The sequence below is a fragment of the Pholis gunnellus genome (assembly GCF_910591455.1).
Source record: "Pholis gunnellus genome assembly, chromosome: 4".
In the NCBI taxonomy this organism is placed as follows: Eukaryota; Metazoa; Chordata; class Actinopteri; order Perciformes; family Pholidae; genus Pholis; species Pholis gunnellus.
In genome coordinates, this window is record NC_136530.1 from 4,949,168 (window position 1) to 4,975,274 (window position 26,107).

At 45.2% G+C, this 26,107-nt stretch overlaps 1 protein-coding gene across 1 annotated transcript in view; it reads right to left on the minus strand.

The window, feature by feature from the left end:
* Positions 1–24,057: 24,057 nt before the first annotated feature.
* midn (midnolin) overlaps positions 24,058–26,107 on the minus strand; it is a 22,733-nt gene continuing 20,683 nt past the window's right edge. The window contains 1 exon segment of the mRNA XM_079158242.1: positions 24,058–24,699. Coding sequence (XP_079014368.1) covers positions 24,437–24,699 — 263 coding nt within the window. The 3' untranslated portion in view covers positions 24,058–24,436.

Genomic DNA, 26,107 nt, shown 5'->3' on the forward strand with positions numbered 1-26,107 from the left:
CAATTGGGTTCTAAATACAGTTAGGTAATTTAATCCAGTGCTTCCCAAACTAGGGGTCAGCCTCCCATTAAGGGGTCACAGGAAACATGTGAGTGGGTCATTAGATCATTAATGAAGTAGAAAAAAACTAAGTTCTTCCACACACAGAAACAAAGAGTTTTTACTCATTACATATTTGCTGACATTTGGACAACCATACAATTTTCTTGTTCTTAAACATTTGGCAAATAGTCGTTGAAGTGGGACAGGGAGGGGAGTGACTGTACATATTTGCTGGGATGATGGAGCTTCACTCAAACAGTTTCCCCTTTGCCTGTTTCCCTTTTTGTAAGCTTCAAAAAAAGGAGCTGAAGTCTGCATGCTGCCAAAACCCACTGAAGCGTTACTCAACGAAATCAAAAGGAGACGGCCCGGCATTAGAAATTTGAGGAAGCACATAAACGTTTGCAATAATGTACATTCCCAACAAACCTAATTGTTATGCGGTTTGTCAATTTAGAAATGTTATCCAAGTGTCACGTGGGAGGAGAAGTTTGGTTTGGAAACGTGCCAAACGACCGCAGTCCAACATCAATGTTTCACATTCAGATAGTTTTTCCACTGTGACAGTTTATGTTTCTGATTCATTCCGTATTAGTTTCTCTCTCGTGTCCCAATCTTTCCGAAGAGTTTTATTATTTTAGTGACTGCAGTTGGAGCTATTCTACCATAACCATTTCCTTAGCATTCCCCGTGCCTTGCAGACAGTAAATTAACTTAAAAGCAGCTATGACCAATACTTTTATATCATAAGTATATCACCATATCAGCCTCAGCCTGACAGAGCAGCTTTGAGCTCATTATTTTGGTCTTACGGGACAAAACTTTACTGCTTTGAGAATCAAAGCTCAGTGACATCAGTGACATTTTCTTAACTAATAATTTTGTAAATAATTGTTAAATACATAAAATGGTGTCCATGTTGTACCTTTTCCCTTCTAATTGAAGTTCCGATTCCAATTCAGTCTAAAATATGTTTTTATTATTCTTACAAAATAACTGCAGACAGAAAAGCAGAATGTGTTAACCTCGAGACCCCTGCTTACAAAAGTAGCACTCTAAAACTGTTTCCTCTGATATTGGACCTTTTGAGGTGAATTTGATTGATTCTGAATCACAAGTTGTTAAGTGAAGTCGAACACACAGAAAAACCTCAAAAAGAGGACAGTCTGTGCCTCTCCGGCCATTTTAATGAGCAAACTCCTTCTTCTACCACCCACCACATCATTCTTCTTTACCTCCCCTCAGTACTCTCACCCCATCCTAACACACACACATACACAAACATTTGCCCGGCTCATTAATTAAAAGCACAAACAATTTACGGGGCCCCGGCTCCTCCAGCTTCCAGAGGTGTGGGGGGGGGGGGGCCCTTCTTTTTCTTCTTCTTTTCCTTTCCTCCATTTGTGGAGGACTGTTTGGTCGAGCTGAGCCTTCTTGTTAATGTAAATAATTTACCTTTACCTTTATCCCGATGGAATCTTAATTGTGCTTCTCCGGCTCACCTCGCGGCAATTCATCAACGTCCTCCCAGACCAGAAAAAGATGCGCTGCCCGTCGTTGAGAGGCGAAGAAGAAGAGAAGAAAAATAAAATCGAGCACTTTCAAACAAAGTATGAGGGTGCGCAGGCAAAGAGAGGCGCACACGCGGGTCTAGATTAATGACAACTCTCCACCAATTAAATGAGTGTTTGTTGTTTTCATCTGATGCTGCTGGTCATCTATTCGCTCTGGATATTGATCTTTTTTTTCAATGGAGGAAATACAACGGAGAACAATAAGAGCATTACGGGCCAGGCGCCACGATAGCTCCAGAACATTTGGAGCGTTATTGGCGAATCCATTCATCCCAGCGCGAGGTATTCATTATACTGTGAGACTGATAAATGCAAAGATGAGCTGTGCACACATATGGGCCTGGAAGCCATTCAGAGGGCAAGATACCTCTCTGTGCGTGTGTGTGTGTGTGTGTGTGTGTGTGTGTGTGTTCATCTTAATGTGTGCAAGAGGAGGAGCAGAGTGGGTCGACTCCTTATTTTTCATTCTCGGGCATATCAGCCTTGGAGGGCCTCGGTGGTGCAGTAAAAAGCTGTGCCGTCTCGGTCACGTGACCCGCAGAGTGTAATTGCACGCCTCTCGGCTTCAAAATGAAAGCAGCGTTCGGCCATTTCTAGACACGCAGGGGCTAAAACGAGGCCGCAAAAAACCCACCACTTCCCTTAGCGAGAAATGTCCCTGCACTCCCACAGCCTGCGCTCTTTACCAGAAGCAGCAGCAGCCGCTGACAAGGCAACAGTGGCTGTGCATCTGTGTGTGTGTGTGTGTGTGTGTGTGTGCACAGGCAGGGCCTACGCTGGTCTCTGCTGATTTATCTGTGCTTAATTATGTTGCGCTGCAGAGTCACTAGCCAATTATTTGCCCTTTTCAAAGCTTGCACACTCAGAAAGAGATGCACAAGAGAGGCCTATTTTTAGCGTCGCTAAAGTACACGGATGAGCTGTGACAGTGTACACAGATACACCAGAAGTGTACTTTATTCATTCATGGTTGTGATTTTAGTCGTGTGACAGGTGTAAAAGTACGTTAGCCCAGGCAATTTTGCCACAGATCGCATCTAAAATACCAACTTCCGCTGACTACCCTTGCAGTTTGGGATTTGAAATGAAAGTGTGAAGGCGTATACTTCTCTTTTTCCTCTTCTGCTGTACACACATCGGTGTAATACGCCCTGACTGACGGAAAGAAATATGAAAGAAAGAGCTGGTGGGACAATAAAGCGATGAGGCGAGAGGTCAATTGAGTGTGTGTGCATGTGCATTTGTGAGGGAGAGAGAGGAGTAAGCGTGTGTCTGGGGGTGACAGGTCTGTGACTGTGTGTGTGTGTGTGTCTGTCCGTCCTGGTGATGAAGGGTCAGCAGAGGGTCACAGCGATCTGGTTACACTCACCTTTTCTCCTCATTGATCCCTCCGGTTCCTCAGATGCACTGCTGTTTCTATATTGACATCTAACCATTCAGACGAATGCTGGAAGGCATACAGTCTTCCAGCGTCTGAGCTCCTATGTTATTGAGCCGTGCGAGCGGCACTAATGAGCGGGATAGCTCTCAGCGAAGCCCGCGTGCCGTTTCTCCTCCACCTGTTTTGACCTCTGTTCTCATCTTCGGCGTACGATCGCTCGCGGCCGCGATGTCGTCAGGACCTCATGTCTTTCATGCTTTATTTTTTTATTTTTTTAATCAATACTCACCTCTGTCTTTCTGCAATTTGTCTTTTCTTATCCGTCTCACTCCTACTTTAGTTTTCCATCTCCCCTGGCTGTCTCCCTCCCCCCCTTTCCTTCCACCCGTGTTTCGCGGCCCCTGCACACCTGCTCAGGGACCCAGCCCTGCGCCTCCCAGCCTGGGCAGGGTGGAGAACAGACGGCCCCTGTGTTCTCTGATAATCATCACATAGCTTACATGCCTGCTCGTCTTTTCTCTCTCTCTCTCTCTCTCTCTCTCTCTCTTTCTCTCTCTCGTTCTCCTCGCTCCACGCCCCGCCTGCCAGCTTACCTCAGCAAAGCCTATAACCCCCCCCACCACCCCCCACACTCAACCCAACCCCTCGCTGCATCTGCCCTGCCATACATCAGCCTTCTGACAGGCTCACTCAGCACCCACAATGCCTTGGTCTCATTCTTTTCACCTTTCGTCATCGGTGTCATCAATTGCAGCTGTCAATGGCGAAACAGACTTCTAGTATCAGTGTTTTTTTCCAGGAAGTAAGGCGTTCAACGTTTTGGGGAATTGTTACCTCTGGACACAGCCATGCTGGCTGTTTCTCACCTGTTTTCCGGCCTTTACGCTAAGCTAAGCTAACCAGCTGCAGCCTTACAATTTAAGAGACAAGAGTCTCTCTGCTCACCTTAGTCTTTCCCACCCCCTTAACCCTGACACTGGTTTCCCTCCGCCCCTCCCACCGCGCCCTCGTCTCGGTGCAGGTGTTCTCATTGCCGTGGGGTGAAAAGCAAAGAACGCACAGAGGAGGCAGAGCTTTCCCTTCATTCGAGCTATTGAGCTAATGGTTCCTCATTCACCACCCACACTGCTTATTAGGCCCCGCTCTAAACAACCGGAAAAAAAAGAAACGGAGAAGCGCTATTCACAGATCCCACACTGCTTAATACTCCGAAGGCTACACGGGCGAGGATATCAGCTCTCTGTGTCATTATTTGATCAAGTGGTTCTCAGTCATGCAGTGGTCTGTGTAGTTAGCACTTGAGGGAATGAACACCCCTGTGGGCCCCTCTAAGCACCTATTGTGTCCGTGTAAAGAAACCCCTGTGGAACAGGGGGCCCCGTTGCAGGAGAAATTGTTCATTTATTAATTCATGCTATCGGGTTTCGTGTTTTACAAAAAAGCACCAGCAACGGGCAGATTGGTTATCAACACCAGCTGTCCAGACTAGACGGGCTAGACTCTCTCGCTCCCCCTCCTACGCTGCCCACAGCTCCTGGTGTACCATCCTATCTTTGTTCTTATCTGTTTATCGTTCCGATCCGTTTTCCACCCACCCCGCCCTCTTCGTCCTGTGTACTCTGTGGCATTAAGTCTGGATCAGGCAGATGGACAGAGCCTTAGATCAATCGGAGAGATCAATACTTCCAGACGATCTGTGCGGACGGACGGATGTCTGACGGCTCTGATCCGGTCCAGTCTGGGCTAGTTTAGCTTGGTTTGGTTTAAGTCCTGTCTGGTCTTGTTCAGGTCTGACATGTTAGGATTACAGTTTGAAATGTTTTACAGTTTGTGAACAAATGCAGTTTCCAATTCATCAATCAATATTTTAAAGGCACTCGGACACACGTCATTTCTCGTAGAATAACATACAAATATATAATGTGCTTTTCTTTCTTGATAAAAGGTTTCACAGATTTTTGGACGGAACCCATTAATTTATTCTACATCTGTCTGTTCCAAACATAGAAATCAGCACGACATAAAAGACGGCTGCGAGGATTGGATGAATGCAACAACAGTCGCACATGTTACCTCTTCTCTTCATTCACAAGTCATTAAGTCAGAAGACAGCTCTGCTAAATGTCAAAAAGCTGCAGGGGGGGAAAACCACAGAGAGAACCTGGTTTCGTTGTTATGCTCTTTGATTATACGCAGGTCAAGTGGAAAGTCTATCTTCATCCTCTGAAAATAACCTTTTCCCTCTGAAAAATTGGCACGTACTGCATTTTGTAATTGCCCCGCACCATGAAAAAAGGTTCGCAGATGAATGAGGATACAGTTGCCACTTGACATCAGCCCTGATATTCCCTCCCCCCCCCCCCCCTCCCCAAACACAAAGTTACGACGAGGCTGAGCAGAAGAACACACTGACAAAAAGCAGACTGGATGTTGGCTCACCCCCCCCCCCCCACACACACACACACACACACACACACACACACACACACACACACACACACACACACCACCACCTATGCAGCGCTGCTCCGTTCTAGGTAAGCTTTCTGACGGGAGACAGTGACAGAGCCGAGCAGAGCTTCACGGTTCCTGCTTGTCTTCCGGGCTGCAGCGTCTGGTGTTGTGTTTGATGTAGTCCAGGCTCACCGCCGGCCCCCTCGTCTCTGACTGTTGGCCCGTGACACCAAACTCAGACAGAAATCTGGAGGGCAGGAAGGAAGGAAGCACACTTCCAAGACAGTCGACTCCGAAAAGGAAAACAACAGCCAGTCATCACTCAGTCAGAGCTTATACATTGTGGCACAGTTCAAGGGTTTTTTTGCCGAGTTGTTTTGAGTCGAGAGAAGAAGAGCAGAATAAAGATAAAATGGAAATAGATTTGTTGCCTTCGCCATTTCCAAAAATAGAAATGAATCCTCCTATTGAAGGAAAACTTTTTTCTAAAGTCTTGCTCTCCAGCCATGCTAGCAGTATGACTCTAGTGTGGGAGTGACGATCTGTCCGAACCCTGATCTAGACTGAAACATCTTCACAACTGTCAGATGGATATACATCACATATGGTAGAGATATCCCATGAATATATTCATAACCTGAGTGACCCCTATACTATTCCTTTAGTGCTACTATAGCGGGTCCATTTGTTTGCCTATCCTGTTAAATATCTCAACATCTACATCACAAATGCTAAACATTTTGACACAGCCGTTCGTGGTGCCCAGAGGATGAATCCCAACGACATTTGTGATCCCCTGACTTTCCCTTTAGCGCCACCATGAGGTGGATGTTTTAGGGTGAAATGTCTGAACAACTATTGAATGGGTGAAATTAAATTTGGTCCAGATGTTCATGGTCCCCTCAGGATAATCAGTAATAACGTTGGTGATCCCCTGACTTTTCATGTATCATCAGGTACAATTTGATTGCAAAACTAATTCCCATCAGTTTTTTATTCCACTACATTTATAGCCACTAGTTACTTTAACATTTGCATATGTTTTTTTGCTGATATCCAGGTATTTGAGTCCGTATTGGGCTGATATTCGATATCAGTATCGATGCATCTCTATACTCAAGTCAAATATCCTAATACTTCTTTCACCACTGAGTAACAGTATTATGTGTTATAAGTGTTTATGTGTACTGAGCTGTTGATACGGCGCTGATGAATTTGAATCGTCATATTGTCAACATGTCCACAGCTCTGCATCAACCCACAGTTGCTGACTATATTTCCTTTTTGTTTGTATCAACGTGAGATTAGTGGTATTTTCTGCAGAGGCTTAATCTAACCCCAGAGTAATGTGTCATTGTTAAAGGGCCTTGGCCAAAGACACACTCCGCGCTGATGGGGACGTATAAATACACTGTCAGCATGCACGTTTGTATTGTTGGAGCATTTAAATTTCCCCCTGGGCGCCTCTAAAACTGTCGTGTGAAGAGGGTTTGGCTGAAGGTCATGATGTGAGTCACAAAGCAGAGCGGGCTCGTGTTTCCTGCACGGGGAGTCGGAGAGTGTTTCATGCTTCCTTGCTGGGACAGGAAGTGGAGGGGTAAACAGAGGGAATCCCACACGCTGACGAGGAAACTCCACAGTGCCGTCCTACACTCACCCCGCGGGGACTCTCTCCCTCTGACAAACACACACAGACACACACAGACATACACGCATGGATGCGTTGCTTCCCACTTAAGTCCACATGTGCATGCTCAGGGTCCCTCATGTCCTCAGCTTGAGACAGTGGATTTCTATGCAGCGTCTGGCAGAGATAAGAATTCAAACCCTATTTTGTTCTTTAAAGACTTTTTTTTGCTTTCTTCCGTTAACCTCCGTGGATATCCACTTTTTTTTTTCTGCAGGAAGCAGGGTTCATTTATGTGTGCGCTCTCGTTGTGATGGCTTATGTGTCCCCGACATGGAACGTTACTGGGCATGGCGAGAAAAATAGCAACTCTGATATGCTTTGAACATGATCGCCATCGTGATGCAATAACGTGCAACGTGCCCTTTCTAAATTTTCAGAGGAATTAGCCTAGTTTGTGAAATGTCACAGCCATTGCTCACCTTGGCGTAGCGCTTTCTCCCCTGTTAGCATGTGACCTTATTTCTCTTATCTGTGGCAGCCATGCAGGACCTCCGCTCGTCTGTTTATGTGTCAGTCATTTGTGCCTCACCAAAATATGTTAGAATCTGGGTCTGAGGCTTTGCAATGCTGACGTCTGTGTGTGTGTGTGTGTGTGTCTGTTTGAACGTGTGGTTGCTGCTTTGTTTTGACAACAGTGTAATACCGCGATTCGCCTAATGGGAAAGTGATCCGGGGCCTCCTGAATATTTGATGTTAATGTAATAGCAAAGTCATAAAAGCTTTTCAGATCTCAATTTATCCAGTCAAAGTCATTGATTTAACCTGCAAATTTATAGATGGCCCCTTCCTCTTCGACCCCAGCTCACCACGGTGAATGTTATGCCCGTAAATCTCACGTCCAAATCACAATGAGGAATTTTTCTTTTTTTTTTTCTTCCACAATTTATATTCCAAGGGGCTTAACTATCTCATTTGAATTATTTACTCGTGGGTTTGATGGAGAGACTGGGGAGCAACTATTGATCTGAAAGATTTAGAGCCTGTTGGCTAAGCTAAATGGTGGCGTGCGATGGTTAACGGAAGCGTTGGGGGGGGGGGGGGGGGTCTGGTTATCTCTTCTTCGTAAATATATGCAAAGCAGAGTTATATAAATAGGCAGAACGGAGGCTAAATCCATCTGTTTTCCGTTTCAGTCGCTTCTCAAAATATACTTTTTTACCAAAGGCCAAGTAGACTGGACTAATTCAACCAAACATTTCACGCTGACAAATGTTCATAAAAGACGCCTCTTGAGCATTGCCGGAGCTGTCATAACACATTTTATGATGCTTTCTTTCAACCCGAGTGGCACCTTCATCCCCGCTCCTGCCTCACAGTGTTGGCTGTTGTGCAGAAGTACCAGATGTAACAGAGGGTCGCCACCAAAGGCCTAAGGCCGGCGACCCTAATGCCGGCTCAGACTGCCACACTCCTGTGATGATGATGATGATCCAAGGAATCGTGCATTTGGGTCAATGAGTGCCTGCCAGGGCTGCACAGAGGGTGGGGAGGGGGGCCAGGGCGGAGGGGATCAATACATAATATCTTACAAATTGAATTCGACCTGGATCGACCCAGAGGGCGTGTGTGACCGGCTGAGAACTGTGGACGGGTGCACAGTAAATCCTACTGATCAGTGCGGAGGGTACGGAGCAGGGGGTCGGTACGGAGGATGGGGGCGTCCTCTCGCTGGGGGGTGTCCGCTCAGGGGAAGGAGGTGTGAAGAGTCGGGTTTAGTATGGCTGATGGATAGGAGTGAATATGGACCGGGAGGTGTGATGGAGTGAGGGGAAGGGAAGGAGGTAGTATCGGTTTTATCACCACCAGTCAGGGGGTCACTCACTTCTCCCCGTCATTATCATCAAGAGGCTTCACCCCCGATCTGTCTCTATAATGGTGGGCTTGTTTGGACAGAGTCAATTTTATAGTCTCATCTGGGCTCTTCAAATGTCTCATTGCGTCGGTGTGTGTCCCGGTGAGTCTTGTGATCTTTTGCACCCGCAATATATATATATATATATATATATATATATATTTGAACTCTTCTACGTGTTTATGTTAATAACCATCGAATAATCAGGCATGATAAAACTATTCTAATAAAAGGATCTTTTCTCCTTTGCGATTATGTGTAATTTACACATATAATGGTTAAAAGAACCTCTTCTGCAGAAGCAACACCTCTGTGCACTTTGCAGAGGGGACATTATCGCAACTGATTTTCACAGGCGCATCCAATCTAGGTTTCTACATATTGTTCAGCAAATTATCTTTTTTTTTCTGCAAAACAAAAACACCGTTTCACTTTCATTTTTTTGTGAACGGCCGTGTTGTTTTTCTCGAGAAACCAAAGGGAAAGTCGGCGCCATTCAAATATAATTCACCTGCAATGACGTCTGCGGTGTCACACACACACATTGTCGTGACTGCTCGCGAAGCAAAAGGCCGGGGGTCAAAGTGAAAAACAATCTGTGCAGCTGAAAAGCTCCCGGTCAATTCTAACCCAGAAGGCCCTTTGGTATCGCCTCGGCTCCGGTGTCACGGGGGCCGATGTGTGGGTGTCGTTTACACGGGGAGGCTCCGCATTCGGCCGGCCTGCTGAGGTTGAGGGCACATTTATTTGAATCCGTCTAATTGACATGTTGGGATCGATGGGGGGGACAGAGAGCCTCTCTACAGAGTCCGCCGATACAGAGCCGGTCCCCCGGGACCCCACACGCTGGGGCCCGCCACCCTATCAGTCACAACCATAGCACTGAACTAAAAGACACACTCACCCCCTCCCCCCCTCACCTCACTTAAACACACATACACATATAGACTGGCAAACAGACACCAAGCGGCCACGGCAAACACACACACACATATATATACACACAGACAATCAAACACACAAAATCCCTATTGATCATCGCCCCCCTGTTGTACCAGAGGGCCCCTCACTGTTTGGGGGGAGGGCGGGAGGGAGGGCAACCTAGCAGGGGGGTCCCGGATGATCCACTGATCCCACCATGGACAATTGGATCACACTCAGTGGTATCTACTGGAGGGCTGGTGATGTGTCACTCACGGCTCCTTTGCTGCTGGACGACACGATACATCAACTTCATCTTTAATGGAGGCACGGAGTAGGCTCTATATTACATCTTTTTGTTTAACCCATGCATGATTACTGTTTTTAGAGCTATATTTAGGCAACTCAAAGCTTTGGTTAAGGTTATTGAAAGATCATGGTCATGGTTAGATACTAAGAAAATCGGAAGTACATGCTTTTGAAGCATGTTGCTATAGGCTAAAGCTACAAAAGCGCTTGTTTAAGGCTCGGAAAAGATGGTAATACTTGTTAAATATCATAACTATTTGTTGTTGAAATGAAAAGTGAGGCAAATTATCCACACCACACAGTGTAAGACACATTTCCTGGATGTAATCTAGACAGGAATTCCTTCCAAGCATATTTAGTCATAGGAAATGAGCAGTGCATAATCATATTTTGCAGGAGATATGGTTGCTGATACACTGAATTAGACCGTTGCATATCGACAACATGACTTGTATTTAAATTGGTCGTTGTACTTGGCTGTTCAGTGTGCCTCTTAGCCCTCAGTGTAAATATCCACACTCCAGTCTTCTGGGAAATATTTGCAAATTTGATCTTTTCTTGTTCGATGTATTAATGTAGCATTTATAGTCTCTATCTGCTGAGAGATCACATTTTAAGAAATGAATCACAGTTCCAAGAGTTTAACTCTGGTGGAGAAATGAATCCATCCATTGTTCATGTTCTGCCAACAAACAGTCCCATTTATGGGTTCTCTCTATTAATATCTAGAGCCAACGACTAAAAGATATTCCCCCCTCAGGAAACCACTGTTAGCTCTGTCAGCCCTGTTAGCACCGCTAGCTCGTGTGGAGGCACTACAAATGCTCTCAACTTCTTATTGAGCACCTTTAAAAACATTGGACCCGAGTTAGACTTACACCACATGTAATTTGTATATTAGGGTTAAACAGGAACTTCTACTTTGTTAAAATTCCCCAAATTCCCAGAAACAATACTGAGGACGATGACCTCGGTGTGGCTGCCTCTCGCTTCTGTTTGGTTTCCTGACCTTAACATTAAAGCACATACACATACATGTACAACCGTCTTTTGTCTGCCACTGACCTAACAAATGGAGATGAAATGCTTCCAACAAAAGCACAGTTTGGCAACGCAACTGCTGACACGCCAGAATCCTACTTACTGACACAGACACAGATGTTTCAACGTATGGCTCTTCTGAGAGATTAACAATCATAAATCATAACCACTGACAGACGTGGAATAACAATCTTGGTATTCCATCAGTGTGTGTGTGTGTGTGTGTGTGTGTGTGTGTGTGTGGGGAGGGGGTATGTGCAAGGGACTAATGAGTGGAAGATCATTTCTGAGGAGCTTAAAACCCACGAGGCACCAGCACCTGTCCCTCGGCTTTCAGAGTATTGTAGGGAGAGAGGGATGATGGGGGGGGTTGAGAAGAGGTAGAGGTGTGTGTGTGTGTGTGTGTGTGTGTGTGAGGGGGGGGATCTTTCTGGATGATTATAGGGCCATAAAAATCTGATGTTTGTCCCAAAGGTGTGTGAGTGTGTGTGTGAAACCGGGAATCCCATCGCACAAACCACACAGAGTCAGAGTGGGTGGTGGTGGTTTACCCCAACCTTCCCCATCTGCATGCATACACACCTCCTCTTAAGCCCCCTATCCTCTTGCACGTGCCTCATTCCCTATAAGCCCCCCCCCCCCCCCCCCCCCTTCACCAACACCCACCGTGTAGACGCACACTTGTATCCCCCCCTCCCCTACCCCCATTTCAAAGAGGTTTGTTGTCTATGGATTTAGCCTTGAGGGCCAAACGAAATCTGACCCCCTTTTCTTAAAACCTCAATTCTAGTTTACAGCAGCAGCGTTAAGCAACAACAGCTAATTGCAAAGGATACGGCTAATGAGTGAGGGACTGTTGTGGAGACGGAGCTGGATAAATTTGTATGGATGCGGAGTTTTTAATTAGGCGGCGAGGGGGTGAAAGGCGAGGGGAAGCCCACGAGGGAGTCCTTTTCTTGGCCCAGGACACTTTGCTCTCTGACTGACAACAAATCACCAGCTTGGGTAGTCGGTGTGAAATGTCCCTGTTTTATACACTGAATTCTATGATGTTTTGATATTCGTATAACAAGGACTGTTCGCCCTAAATGGGTCAGCAGAGTGACTAATAGAAGCAAAACATATTTAGTCGAGGGAAGCAAATTGCTACTTTCTATTACTTGCTATAAATAATTAGGAAAAAGCTTTCCTGCAGAGAGAGTTAAAGGAATAAGTTAACTGCTTCAGCCCTGAAGGCATCAAGGGCTATGACATGAGCCATGACCTACAAAATTTGACAGCATGAGATGTACGCTTCTGGCTTTTTTTTTTTTTCTCTCTGTCCCTAATGCATGCATGCATGCACGCCCGCAAGTCCTCATCCATTTCCCAGTTTGCGCCATCTTCAGCGCCCTTCCAGCTGGTGGTGATAATTGCTTTGTTCCGTCGCATTTCGCCCTCTGAAGCCACACGGAACATCATTTCGCAAAAAAAAAAAAAAAAAAAAGATCTGATCGCTCACATATTCCCTTTTATCATTTTTTTTGGTGAAGATCCTGCGCTGGCATCAAACTGGTTTTGCATTCTCGGCCAGAACTGAGAGGCACAGCTTTGCTAAACCAGCGGTTGTGTAAACAATAGAAACTGCACCCGTTTCACACGCCACCAAGCTGTAAAAGCGACACTGCTAGAGTTTGAAAATGTGTCGCGACCATATTGCTAATTTGGCATAAGCACAGAGGACATTTGCATATTCATCAGTCACACTTTTGATAATATGCTATTGTTATTGTTGCTGCTGTCAGTGCTGCTTTTAAATCACTGTCCCTGATAGCGGTGAACATATGGGGATTTTCCGGTGCAATGATTTCCTTGAAAGGACAACACTGGCAAAATGACTTATCTCTGTCATTTTTCTGCAATCACCCCGAAACTTCCCAGTATCTTTGTTTGCTCTGCCTGTGCTCTGCAGCTGCTGCCTTTCTAGCCCTAGCGTACTAGAAATGACGTCAAGGCAGCGAGAAAGGCGAGTCTCTCTCGCTCCCTTTGCTGCTTCGGGTTTCAGTTTGTTACCATGGCAGCAGCTGCCACTTCCTGCCGGAGTGGGTCTTCCTGTGTTCATTCATTTTTGTGTGTGTGTGTGCACGCTCCAGAGGAGTTACGAAGCGCTGTGTTTACATTACCATATATGGGGTTTTATGAACAATGGGCACAGGGCTTCCCCCAAAGTCAAACAAACACCATTAACAGTATTTACACACAGTCGGTACACATGTGCCTCTGCACACACACACACACACACACACACACACACACACACACACACACACACACACACACACACACACACACAGCCCCTGTGCCATGCTCCTATCAGGCATTCGTAACTTCACCCATTTGCACACAATTATCTCCACTTACAGTTAAATGGAATGTAAATGTGGATGCTACTTGACATGGGATTTCAAGGGAGTGTGGAACAAAGGGATAAAGCATAAAACAGGTTAGGTTGGAGTCTGTTATTTGATCTTATAATGTTAATTATGCCGGGGCTGTTATACAGCATGAGAGCCAGCTTTAGTTTTCTGATGCTAACAAGCCAGCGTTCAACAAACAACCATTAGCAGAGACACTTTTGCAGTCGAGTTCGTCTCTCTTTTGGAGGAGGTTTGAAATTCACCTTTTCTCAGTGGAAACTATGTCGAACCCACGCATACAGCGGGTGTTTCCTCATTGCGTGCTCAACAAGAAAAGAGGGGGAAAGACTGAGAGAGCCCCGAGACTGACATGAGAGAGACACGGCTGTCAAAATGTTTAGGTTTTTCTTCGTGTTTCAGAGCTAAAAGTTTGGCTCCCTCAAAAAGATCTCTGACCTTTTTTCCAAACACTGAGTATTGTCCCACATACTTTGGGGCTGATAAGCAGAGATCCCTGCCCTGCCAGGGGGGTCTCGGAGAGACGGGGGGGAAGACGAGATCGCTCACAGCTCGGCTCAGCTCTTGGCTGGAGAAAGGCCAACTCATTTACATTCAGCTCCGCCTGTATCCATGACCTCAGCTGTTTCAGGCACACTGTTAAGCCGTTCCATAACTCACAGCGCCACATTCACTTATGGGGGAGGGGGGGCTGGGGGCAGAGGTGGAGGGATGGATGGTAGGGTCGCTGAATAAGTGGAGCCGGAGGGATGGAGGAGGAGGAGGAAAGAAATGTGCATTTATCTGCCTTGCAGCCCTCCTTTCCTCTCCCTCCTGCCCTCACGCCCCTTCTTACTCAGGCTGCCGTGCATACCTGTTGGAGGGCATCCAGACCGCTGGTCTGCCCTTTTTCCACTGAGCGCTTAGCGAAAGGAATCCCATCGTTAGTACAACAAGCACGGTCAGCACGGAGCGGCAACACTACACCTCTCACAATTAACTCAAGACACCGGCCTAATTGGGCAACAAGCCAGAGTATCTGCTGTAGGTGTGCGGCTCTGGAGACTTCAAACTGTGCCATGTTAATGTGGATGAGACCAGGTTTGCTAATGTTGGACTCTCCGGGGCCAGTTGGGGCGTTTACAGCCCTGCGGTGTTGCAGTGCGCCACCACACCAGGCTGTACTGGACAGGTTTGATGCTCGTATTGTCGGGGCTCTTTTGTGCCATGTGTCATGTGCTACAGAGCACCTGTCAAGGGCAGATTAACAGAAAGTAACACAGCATGTGTGTTACTATATTCAGTAGGTCAAATTCCCAAAGATGGTGAATTTGAGATCAGCTCTGTAAATCCGGGGGGTGTCTTCATACGTGAGACGGGGGAGAGAGAGATGCAGAAAGTGTGAGAGGAAGAGGGAACTAGGAAGAGGTGAAGGAAGCTCAGCCAATTTCACTCCCACCGCTGCTAAAGGTCACTAGAGCAACAGTTAAAAGGTACCTGATCTTCTTCTCAGAGGAGAGAGAGAGAGAGACTACACCAGCAAATAGAGCATTTGACATATGACAGTTGCCAGAAACCTCCCAAGTGCTAAATCTGTGAGCATCAGCAACACTCAAAGTGCAGAGGTCAGCGCAAAGGGACAGCAGAGCGTTTGAGAAAACCCAGTCATTATGACAGCAGTGGTCCAGTCTAATAATGAGAATCAAAAAGACTAATGTTAGCGACCTGTTATCTTCTTTTATCCCAAATCATTCGTGTAATTATTTACAGACCAAATTAAATTTCTATTTTATATAAAAAAGAAAAAAATCTTAAAATTGACAAAAATATATCTCAAGGTCTGTTAAGTAGCTGTTCTGGCGCTTTTGATCATATTGCATGATCTTCCTCAGCAAATTGAGTTTGCCCAGTTGAATTTAAATTGAATACATTTCCTTAAATGAATACTAAGATACTTAAATCGACAATATCGTTTCTTTTACCAAAAGCAATGGATAGTAGCTGTTACCTGGTACTTTCTCAAGTGCCACCTTGGTTGAAGGTTTCAAGCGAGCTGAGCGGATACTAGAAGGTGGAGTTAAAACGCTGATTGGTCAGAGAGAATCTTCACTAGTGTGACACTGGAAATCCTGCACAAGCACGCAAGTCAAGTCAAGATCGTCAAGATCGACCGCAATTTTTAAAAAGTCGAAGCCTACATAACTACACCGTACACTTTGGCGTACAACTGCAAACGTTCCTCAGGGGGTACCATCTGTAGTACGAATAGAGACCAGGACCTGGTACCAAAAAGTGAGTCGAGTGGAGTTGGGGCGAAGCTGCAGCGGGCAGTGGCATTGTTTGGTCACCTGTTGTTTCCAAAGTCAAGAATGAACTTTGAAGCTCAAGCTTAATACCGATTGAAATAATGAAGTTAGAATAACGTTGACAGAAAGTGTGGATGAGCTAGATGCGGCTGTAACACTTTAAATGTATGGTTATTTCCCCCCTGCTTCTGATTGGTTAGCGCAAAACAATAAACTAAATACATTCGTTCCCAACAAGAAGTCAGCTAACGTGAGCACAATGTCGGCCGGTATGAAAGAAGTGAACCAAAATGGCAATCCAGTCTGATTATTAAATCCTTACATACTTTACACGATACAAATAATTGCAATAAATAATAGTAATATTGGAAATATACAAACATATTAGTGATCCCAACACGAACAAAGGCAGTAATAGGAGGCACAATATACTGTAGCTTTACTGTGATTGGTGACAGGGAACTTGTACTTTGACATGTAAAAATCCTTCTCAAAAGTATTTGTCTTAAAATAAATGAATGTACCTTTGATGACACCTTCTCAGCTCCAGGAGGCGGTTTTGTTGCTAAGCAGCTTGATCCATTTATACATTACAGTACTAATACTGTGCGCTCGTAGCTTGATGATGGATGATTTCCACTTGTTTTTCTTCTCCCAGCTCAGTGGTGTTTGATTAGTGGATGCCATATGTCTGGGTGGGTTTACACATCCTGTTTACCCGGTTTCCAGGGTTTATTTTTACCATGACCTCCGAGCCATTTACCCCCCCCCTCCCCGGGGTCACAGGGTCAAGCTCCGAGGTCGGCCCCACGCTGATGGGGATGGACAGCAGAGCACCTCCAAGTGTGATGTGCGAATGTGTGTGTGTGTGTGTGTTCACTTGTCCGGCAGTGGTCCACTGATGGCTTGTTCAGGGTTTCACAGAGGACTTATCTGTGTGTGTGCGTGTGTGTGTATGTGTGTGTATGTGTGTGTGAAGCCTGAATAAGATATCAAAGGTCCTCTTTACAGCCTCACAGCTGCATAAATATCCATCAGGTAATGTTTCAAACAGAGAGCCATTCTTCTCTTTCAACTGTGCAGGGAATAAACAAAAACTAGACAAAAGACAACAAGGTCCCTGCTGACCGTGCGAGCAGCCCTGAGTCTCGCAGAGGAAGAGACCGCGAGGCCGAGCTCTGATGTTTATGTCCTGACCTGAAGAAAATGCATCTTCAGTGTGTTCGCCTTGTTGCTCCGTCTCTCGTGCAGACGGGGCTTTCATCAGAGCAAAGAGGATGGTCGTTGTCCTTGGATGATTAGATTAGATATATACTTTATTCATCCCCAAGGGGAAATTCTTCTGTGTAAAAGGAATGAAATAAAATAAGAAGATTGACGAGAAAGATGGTTTGAAGGTATCTTACTGCTGGCAGCTGGTTAGCTTCATTCTTATACTTCAGCCTTCGTATGAAATAGACATATGAGATATATTGTGTTAGTTGGTGAACTTTACAGCTACTACGAGTAGGCATTGTTAGTCATGAGTCATTATTATCCAAAATAATTGTGATTTGCAATATTGTTAGACGGAGCCAGGCTAGCTGTTTCTCACTATTACCATTCTTTGTGCTAAGCTAACCGCCTCCTTGCTTGTCGCTTCACATTTAGCCCACACTTATGACAGTGGTGTCCATCTTCTCATCTAACGCTCGGCAAGAAAGCGTATAAAAATGTCAAACTATTTCTTTAACGCCCTCGAGTGTTTAATTGATATGCAAACGGTAAAAATAACATGAACTGTCCCTGCAATCCATAGTGGGACCGCGGTATTGAGATGTTCACATCTTAACATTCTTTTCTACTTCTTATTATTTGTCAGTGGTGTTGAACCAACGTATGAAAGTTCAAGGACATAACACATGCTGCTCCCACACACACACACACACACACACACACAGACGCATAAGAACACATATATGCTGTGAACTTTCGTAATTACAAGCCGCTATACGATACTCGCTTTCGTGCAGCACGACGACGTCCTGGAATATTTTCCGTTATGCGTACGTGTGTGTGTGTGTGTGTGTGTGTGTGTGTGTGTGTGTGAGAGAGAGTATTTTTAAGTGAAGGCAGGATACAGCTGAGCATGACTTATCTTAGATCACACAACGACGTGTGAAACCCCAACTCTGCGGAACTCCTCTCGATCCCAGAGCCACAGGGTTTCAGTTTGCGGTGGCAGCTGAGCCTCTCTCTCTCTCTCTCTCTCTCTCTCTCCCTCTCTCTCTCTCTCTCTCTCTCTCCCTCTCCTCTCTCTCTCTCTCTCTCTCTCTCCCTCTCTCTCTCTGTTCTTCTCTGTCTCTAAAGTCAGTTACATCCACAGACGGCAAGCTTGCAGAAAGCAGCAGATAAGTGTGGAGGCTGAGACGGCTGCAGTCAGAAATAGGCAGCGACTTCTCAGAAGAGGCCCTTGATAGTTGCAGTATGACTGGAAAGCCATGACAATTTATCAGCTGCACTTCTTGCTCATGTTGTATCCAGTAACATGTGAAGCTGTTCGAGCAAACAGTCAAAACAAAAAAAGAACAGAATCGGTATGAGATCAGTCTGTTCGGTGCACCTGCAATATTCACTGTAAATGTATGTCAACATTCTCACTTGTGGTTTGTTGTGTTTGAGTCTCGCCTAACTGACAAATGAAGCAGAAACCCAAGGCAGCATTTTTTCTCACGATTTTTTGTTTTTTAATTTTTTTAAATTTGTTGAATAAAGAAAAAATCACATGTAAAAGTTAAGGCTTTTGATATTCTATTATTTTCTTATCATCCACAAATTCCATGAAAACATTAATTCTAACAGAATGGATCCGATTAACAAGTTTAATAGCTCACACTGTTGTACAGGTTCCTTCATTACCATGAACAAGGGTAACGTAGTAAAGGATAAAACCTCCCAACTCAAAGCTCTATTCATCTTTTTTCCTTGTTGGTTGTTATTGGTGGTTACAAAAATAACATTGGCACGAAGCTATGTGGCTAAGTCTCGCTGTCGTCCTTACTGGAGATGTTCCGATACTATTTTTTCCTTCCCGAGCCTGCGTATCGGCTGATGCTGAGAACCAATCCGGTACCAGTGTGTTAAAAACAGAAGGTTAAACCCTTTGTAAAACATGAACAAAAACATACAGATAATTAATGCCAAAGAACTTTCTTTAATCACCTAGTTTGATAGATTTTCCGGTGTAAAATATTGACAATTTACTGACATTTCGCTTGCTCTGGCTAACGCTACACTCTCCGCTAGCACAGCAGGCACCTGCCCGATCGGTACTGAGCATGTGGAACTCTCTTGGCTGGTTGAGAGTTGCATCTCAAGATGTGTTTGAGTTCCCATCAAGCGTTCAAAACACTTTTTCTGTGGGAGAATTCAATGAGCACAGTTCTCTTTTGCATTATGCAAATATTTTAAATCTGGTTCTTTCTAGATCCCAATCTGCGTTTGCCTCTTTAGATTATTAACGTTTAACCTTCACATTTCATCCATATCTGTGTTGAGATTCCACTCCAGAGGTGCACGTGTGTAGCTCAATGCCAACAAAGCTTTTAGAGTTAAAAGTAATCGTGGTGACTGTGGACAGAAGCTTGCCAACCAACATTACACCAGGTTCAATAACAAAGTGACAGATGTTAACTTCAGAGAGCTTGGGTTTGACTCACCAGCACGGAAAACAGATGAAATAGCTCACTTTGCTCCGTATTTAGCGTGTGGTTTCAGGGAAATGCATGACCGTTGGTGAGCTAATCAATGGGCTCTCATCGATAATCCCCCTTTCATCTGGCTTCCCTTATCAAACTTTTGCCGGCCCCGGGTTCACCACAGGCCACTGACACAGAGGAGGCGTGCTTGCTTATGTGCAGAAGGCCACTGTGTAGGAGGCTTTCATTACCAGAACCATCTCTGCAGAAAGAGGAAGGGAGGCCAAGGGACACGTTTCTAGTCCTTGGGCCGTTATCAGAATAGAGCTGTAAACAACACGAGGAACACATAGCTTTTCAATGTGTAATTTTGCAGCAATTTGAACGGATCTTTTTTTTCTTGCAACAAATAGATGTGTAACATGTCCATCTATGTAGAAGTGCAGATGCAGTGGTCTGTCGTCCGGCTGCGTTGCAGCTTCTCACGGTGTGCGCGCCCCGTTATTGGCGGCCTGCCCGAGCAGTGCTTTTGACATACAGTATAGCTGCTCTCTTTCATGTTCAATCCTCTCTCTCTCAGCTATTTCTTGGATGCTCCGAGTCGAGCCCCGTTCTCAGCCTCGCCGGCTACAAAAGCGGGGAGCTACAAGTGGCGCTTCAAAAACTACCTTTTGCTGTAAGTACATGTGTCAGGAAGCGGGGGCTTCACATGAGGCACAGCTCTCTCTCTCTCTCTCTCCTTTAGCAATCTGTCACTCCACTTCCATATTCTGTCTCATCTTGAGCTACACTCACTGAACTGCCCCCCCCCCCCCCCCCCCCCCCCCCCCCCCCGCTCCCTTTTAACCTCCTTCCACACACACAAACCCATGGTCCCTGGGTCTTTCCTGTCACATTTTGCAGGTAAAAACCATTGTCTAAAGTGCCGTAGTTGGCTGAAAACTGCACCTGTGCTTCAGTATTCTGTGCAGATGTATTATGTAGGAAGAAAATGTACCAAAATATATTTAATTGGACTCAATATTGTATGAGCTCTTTGGCTTTCCTTTGTCTTTTCCCCAGACCCCCTGGGCCTCTACCCAGTAGGCTCAAAATAATCCATGTGTAGGTCCTGTCCACCCCTCAGGCAGCCGAGATGGTTCAGTCCAATCATCAATTACATTGGCTTTTGATATAGAGTAAGGCAGTATTTCACCAATACGTCTCCGGTTTTTCATATGCCACTCATATCATGTTCCCTCGTGAAATAGATTCTCACATGAAATATCAGACTGAATAGCAGCTTTCACTCAATGTTAGTAATGAACACTCACGGAGACAACCTGACGTACTCATTTTGTTTTTTATTTATTTATTACCTAAAAAAAGAAAATGTTCTATCACAAGTCACACTGAAATGTATTGCTTAAGAAAAAAAATATATTCATATATTTTTTTCATTTTTTTCTCATTTTTTTCTTATTTTTTTCATTTTTTCCTCCTTTTTTATCGGAAACATGTTTTGTTCCCATTATATTCCACCAAAAAAAAACTAAAAAGTTTTTTTCCGGACACGAGCATCAGCTGCTGCTATGTCCTTCTCCCCCGCTTTTTAAAAAAAATGCACAAAGAAATACATAATTCACAGTTACCATTTTGGTTTCATAAATTAATACAGTCACACATGTGCTACACCGGTCTAGAGCTAGAACATTGTAAATTGTATTCTTGAATCCTGTTATTTTCAATAGTTGGCTACAAGAAAGAACAGGCAACTTAAATGACGTGATCAGAATTCCACCAACATACTGTTTTTTTTATCCTCTCTGTAATGCTTTTGTCATCTTTTTTGTTTCGTTTCATCTTTTTGAGTTTCACACAGAAGTGAGGCACACACAGAGTATAGTTCATACATATACAAAACAAAATTAAATTAAAATTTGGGAGGGGCAGGGGGATAAATTGTCCGTTAATAATGTTGTATCCAAGGAAACAGGAAGTGCGTGTAGTCTGGAGTCCTCAGAGGACATTTCTTATTCAGGGCTGTTTCTTGCCGTCTACGTACTGCGGTGTAAACTTCCCCAGTTAACATACGTTACACAGATTTGTAGCCTTTTGCAGCTTGTTGGTGGGAGGACTGAGTTAAGAGGGACGTGAGGTTTCGGACAACGGAGACCAACAAGCATGGCAACACAATGAAGAAATGGGACAAAGGGAGTATTTGAGGATCAACACCAACTTTTTGAGTAGTAGTCGATTCACTCGAACAAGCTCCGCCCCTAAAAAATCTACGACTCTCGTGGCTGCGAATACTGCAGTCCTGCGTATCAACCAATGAAAACAAGCTTAAATCTGACACCGACACAGCAAGGGCAACATTTTTAAGGCACAGAAGCCTTGACATAATAGAGACTCCACCAGCTAAAAGCACTAAACGACAGATGCCCAGTGTCCTCAGTGACAAAAATGGCGCCTGGATGACAACAAGTCCGACAACGATGCACACAGAAAGTTTAAAAAACCAAAATAAAACAACAACGAAACAAAAAAAAACATTCCCGCCCCCATTGTCCCCAAGTGTCTCATTTTTTTAGTGAAAGGTAAGGCCACTTAAAAAAAAGATGAGATTCACCAAAAAAAGGTAATCTCTCACTGCAATCTCTGGGAGTGCAATTGTGGTAAGGTGGTCGATCGGTCAGACAGACAGACGGATGAAGAGACAGACCGGATGCTTCTCTCGGGTTTGACGGGACAGAACTGCAAAATCCGCCCCCGGTCTGTTAGTTCCCTGCCAGAGTACGTCCACGCGGGCCTCGGTTGGCGTTCGGGCTGGGGGGAGGGAGGGAGGGAGGGGGGTGGCTTAACAGTTCGTAGGGCTGTCTGGGTCCTTGAGAGTCACGGTGGGGGTGGAGAGAGAGTCTTTGCTCATCATCATCTTCATAGACACACAACAGGAATGTTCAGTGCTGAGCAAGACGCGAGTCCACACTTAACTTCATCTGTTTTGGTTTTTTTGCGTCGTAATACTTTTAGCAGGACACCGTTGTTCTAACATTGAGGAAATCAAAAATTACAACAAAAAAAACCTAACCAACAAAAGCAGCATTGTTAATTTTCTTCACAAATTCATGCATGTTGTTAACCTTCATTCCCACAGCACCAGTTTCTTTTTTTTTTCTTCCATCAATAGAAAAAAGATCAGTGTAATTATCACTTCTGCATGCAAAGAAAAAAGTCACTTTTTCCCCCCTTTCGCGTTTTTTTTTTCTTATTTTTTCCAAGTCCCCATGTGTAGCAGCAAAACTGTGAAAGGCCTAACCTGATATGTCAACGGATGTACTGGTGGAGGCACTAGATAATGATGCTGGATACAGATCCCACTTCTTCTCCCCCTTTTGCCAATAAAAAAATAGTCATTACTATGAGGACTTGTGGTAAAGGAACTTCGAAATTTGATGTTTTATCCTGTCGGGATGTTAAGTCGTGATCTTCATGATTTCTGAGAAACTATGGGGGTTATTTGAGAGAAGACAACTCAGACATAAACATGGGGTTTTCTAAATCAATTTACACTTAAAGTCAAAACGTACACACACCCTCATAAACCTTTGCCAATTGTCACATTTATGTACACAAACTAATGCAAACCCTCAAGTCCATTCAGGTCTGTTAGACATGAGGTGGGCTGGATGAAGTTTGACTTTCCGTATCATTTGTTGTGGCTGGACGACTACAGTATAATTCATGAACGAGCTAATGAATGAGTGATTGAATGGACGTATTTGTTGTTTTTTGAAAACAGCAGATAGGAAGAGAAATAAAAAATAGATTTTTTTTTTCCATATACATTTTAAAGATTTTAAAATCCTCTAAAGCACTTTCTGTTAATATTAATTCATTTTGTTTACTCATTAATCATTCCTATCGATACCCTATGTCACTGAGGTTGATATCAATACTTCCATATTAATTTTTCTTTTATTCGATTTCAGGCCCCACCTCCTCGTCCTTGCACACTTTGACCAGCTGTTATAAATCAAGAAAATGTGCAAATCAACAACTACTTTGAACTGTTATATGAAAACCTGAATGCTTTGTGAACAATGCTACATATTTTTTTGTTTGTTTATAAAATATAATAATATGTTTCCAAAAAAAAAAAAAAAAAAAAAAGGTTTAACCACCCCGTAACAGGTCAAAACTAGACTCCGGTTGGTGAGTTTTGAGATCGATAAGAATGCCCGTTGGAATAATCCATTGGTCGGCAGTTCTGCCATTCTTGTGAATAGGAAACACTGAGGCCTCTGGTGCTCCTGTCCTGTTAATAAGTCCAGTGTGGATCTCTTCATTGCTGTCCAGAGTGCTCTTAAAAAAACAAATCTTAGAAAAGAAAATACCACCACCACCGCCGCCACCACCACCACCACCACCACCACCCACTGAATTCTGCTATGCTCAAAGTTCAGGTGTCGTCTCTGTAATCGCACCGTTAAAAAGTCTTGTACACTGTTGAGTCCGGTTGTTGCCCGTCCAAATACAAGCGTCAAAAGAAAGTTCTCTTGCAGTTGATGCTGTTTTTCACACGGTCAACTGTGAAGGGACGGGGCGGGAATAAAGTCTGCCAGGAGGGAGCCACGAGGACAACTTTGATTTCCTCTATGCGTAGTTCTGTGTCCCCCTCCTGCCGATCCACTCCCTCCAAATATATCTCATAAGTAAATCCCGAGCGACGCTTTGCGCGCATCGTCGAATCCGTCCCGCGGCGTGTGGGATCAGACGCTTCGGCCTCAGACGCTTTGGCCTCAGACGCTTCGGCCTCAGGCCATGACGAACTCGGACTTCAAGTCGGCCTTGACGTCGGGCTTCCACACCGAGTCGTCAAAGTCCAGGTCCAGGGAGCCCTCGCTGGACATGCTGCTGTTGCTGTTGCTGCGCCCGGCCTTCCGGTTGGGCAGCCACTGGTAAGGGGAGCGCTGGTCCCTCCTGGCCTTCCTGCGCAGGCGCTTCTGCTGCATCAGCACCTGCAGGCGTTCCACTTTGCAGCGGGTCGCACGGTTCTCGGTCTGACGAACGCGGTCACCTGGACAAAACGAGAAAGAGAGGGGAGGGACGGTCAGTCGGGTGTCGGCTTGGTTTGTTTCAACTGAGCAGAATTAACTCTCATCAAAAAAAACTAACAAACTGGTATTGAGAAGGTTGTCAATATATGTCTTTTGTGTTTTAGTGTGTGTGTTCAGCACGCAGCAGATAAAGCAACACAGCCTTGACATTCCCTTTGCTTTGACACACACACACACACACACACACACACACACACACACACACACACACACACACACACACACACACACACACACACACACACACACACACACACACACACACACACACACACACACACACACACGTGCACAATGTGGAATTTGCTGCTTAACCTCCCCCACTGAGCCTCATTAGCTCCCCTCAGTGCCATTTCATCCCCTTATCGCTGAGTGGGGAGACCTTCGTAGAACTGAATCTCCTTGAGGACCAATAGCAAGGCCAGGACCGCACAAACAAAGCCAGAGGGAAGACACTATTGGGATAGCTGCCTATCATTTCTGTGCACATAATTGCAGACGACATGCCTCAGTGACTGGCAGTGCTGCTAAGTGCGTTTCTAGCTGTTGATGTGCCTATAGGAGCATCCGGTCCCGAGGGAGAGGCTCGGCGTCGCACTGTGAATGCTTTCCTACGGTGGCACCGAGTCGAGCCTAATTCCATTTAATGCGTAGATTCGGGGACTTGGAAGGAAGGGAAAGGCAACCGCAATCTATTAGCCGGCTCCATTAGTATCTGTCTGGGAATTAAATAATGAAATAATGGGCTAGAATGTCAATAAACCGAAGCGCAGCGGCCATCTCTGCCTCTGCCGCACAACCAGAAACACCCACAAACACACACTCCAATCCGCATTCGAGTACATCATGGATTCACACAGAAAACACGTACACAATGTGTAGGCCCGTGCACGTGTATACACAAACTTTGCAGCTCGCGGGTGCACGCACGTACGCACAAACACACACACACACACAGCAACAGCCGCAGTAGCTTTTAACGTGGATCGATGGCAAATTAAAAAGACCTATTGATTAAACCTTAGCTCTAGTGCAGCCATCCATCTCAGGGCCCAGGACAACGCTATTGGCTTTCAATAGAAAATGCAAGCGAATGGAAATTGTAAGCAGAGGGAGAGAGGGAGGGAGAGAGAGAGATTGGGTTTTCTTCTGCTATTTTTTTTCTTTATTATGGCTGTAGCTTCCCACTCTCAGCTCATTGACCCAACAACCCCCCCTCCCCTTCCCCCAACTCCTCTTCTCTCCCTCTCTAATTCCTCCCCCCACCCCCCACTTCCACCCCCCAGCTCCTCCCTCCCCCAGCTCTTGCCCCATGTCTCCCCAGAGACAGCTAGGTGGGGCAGTGTGAAGAAGCAGGAGGCGAGAAGG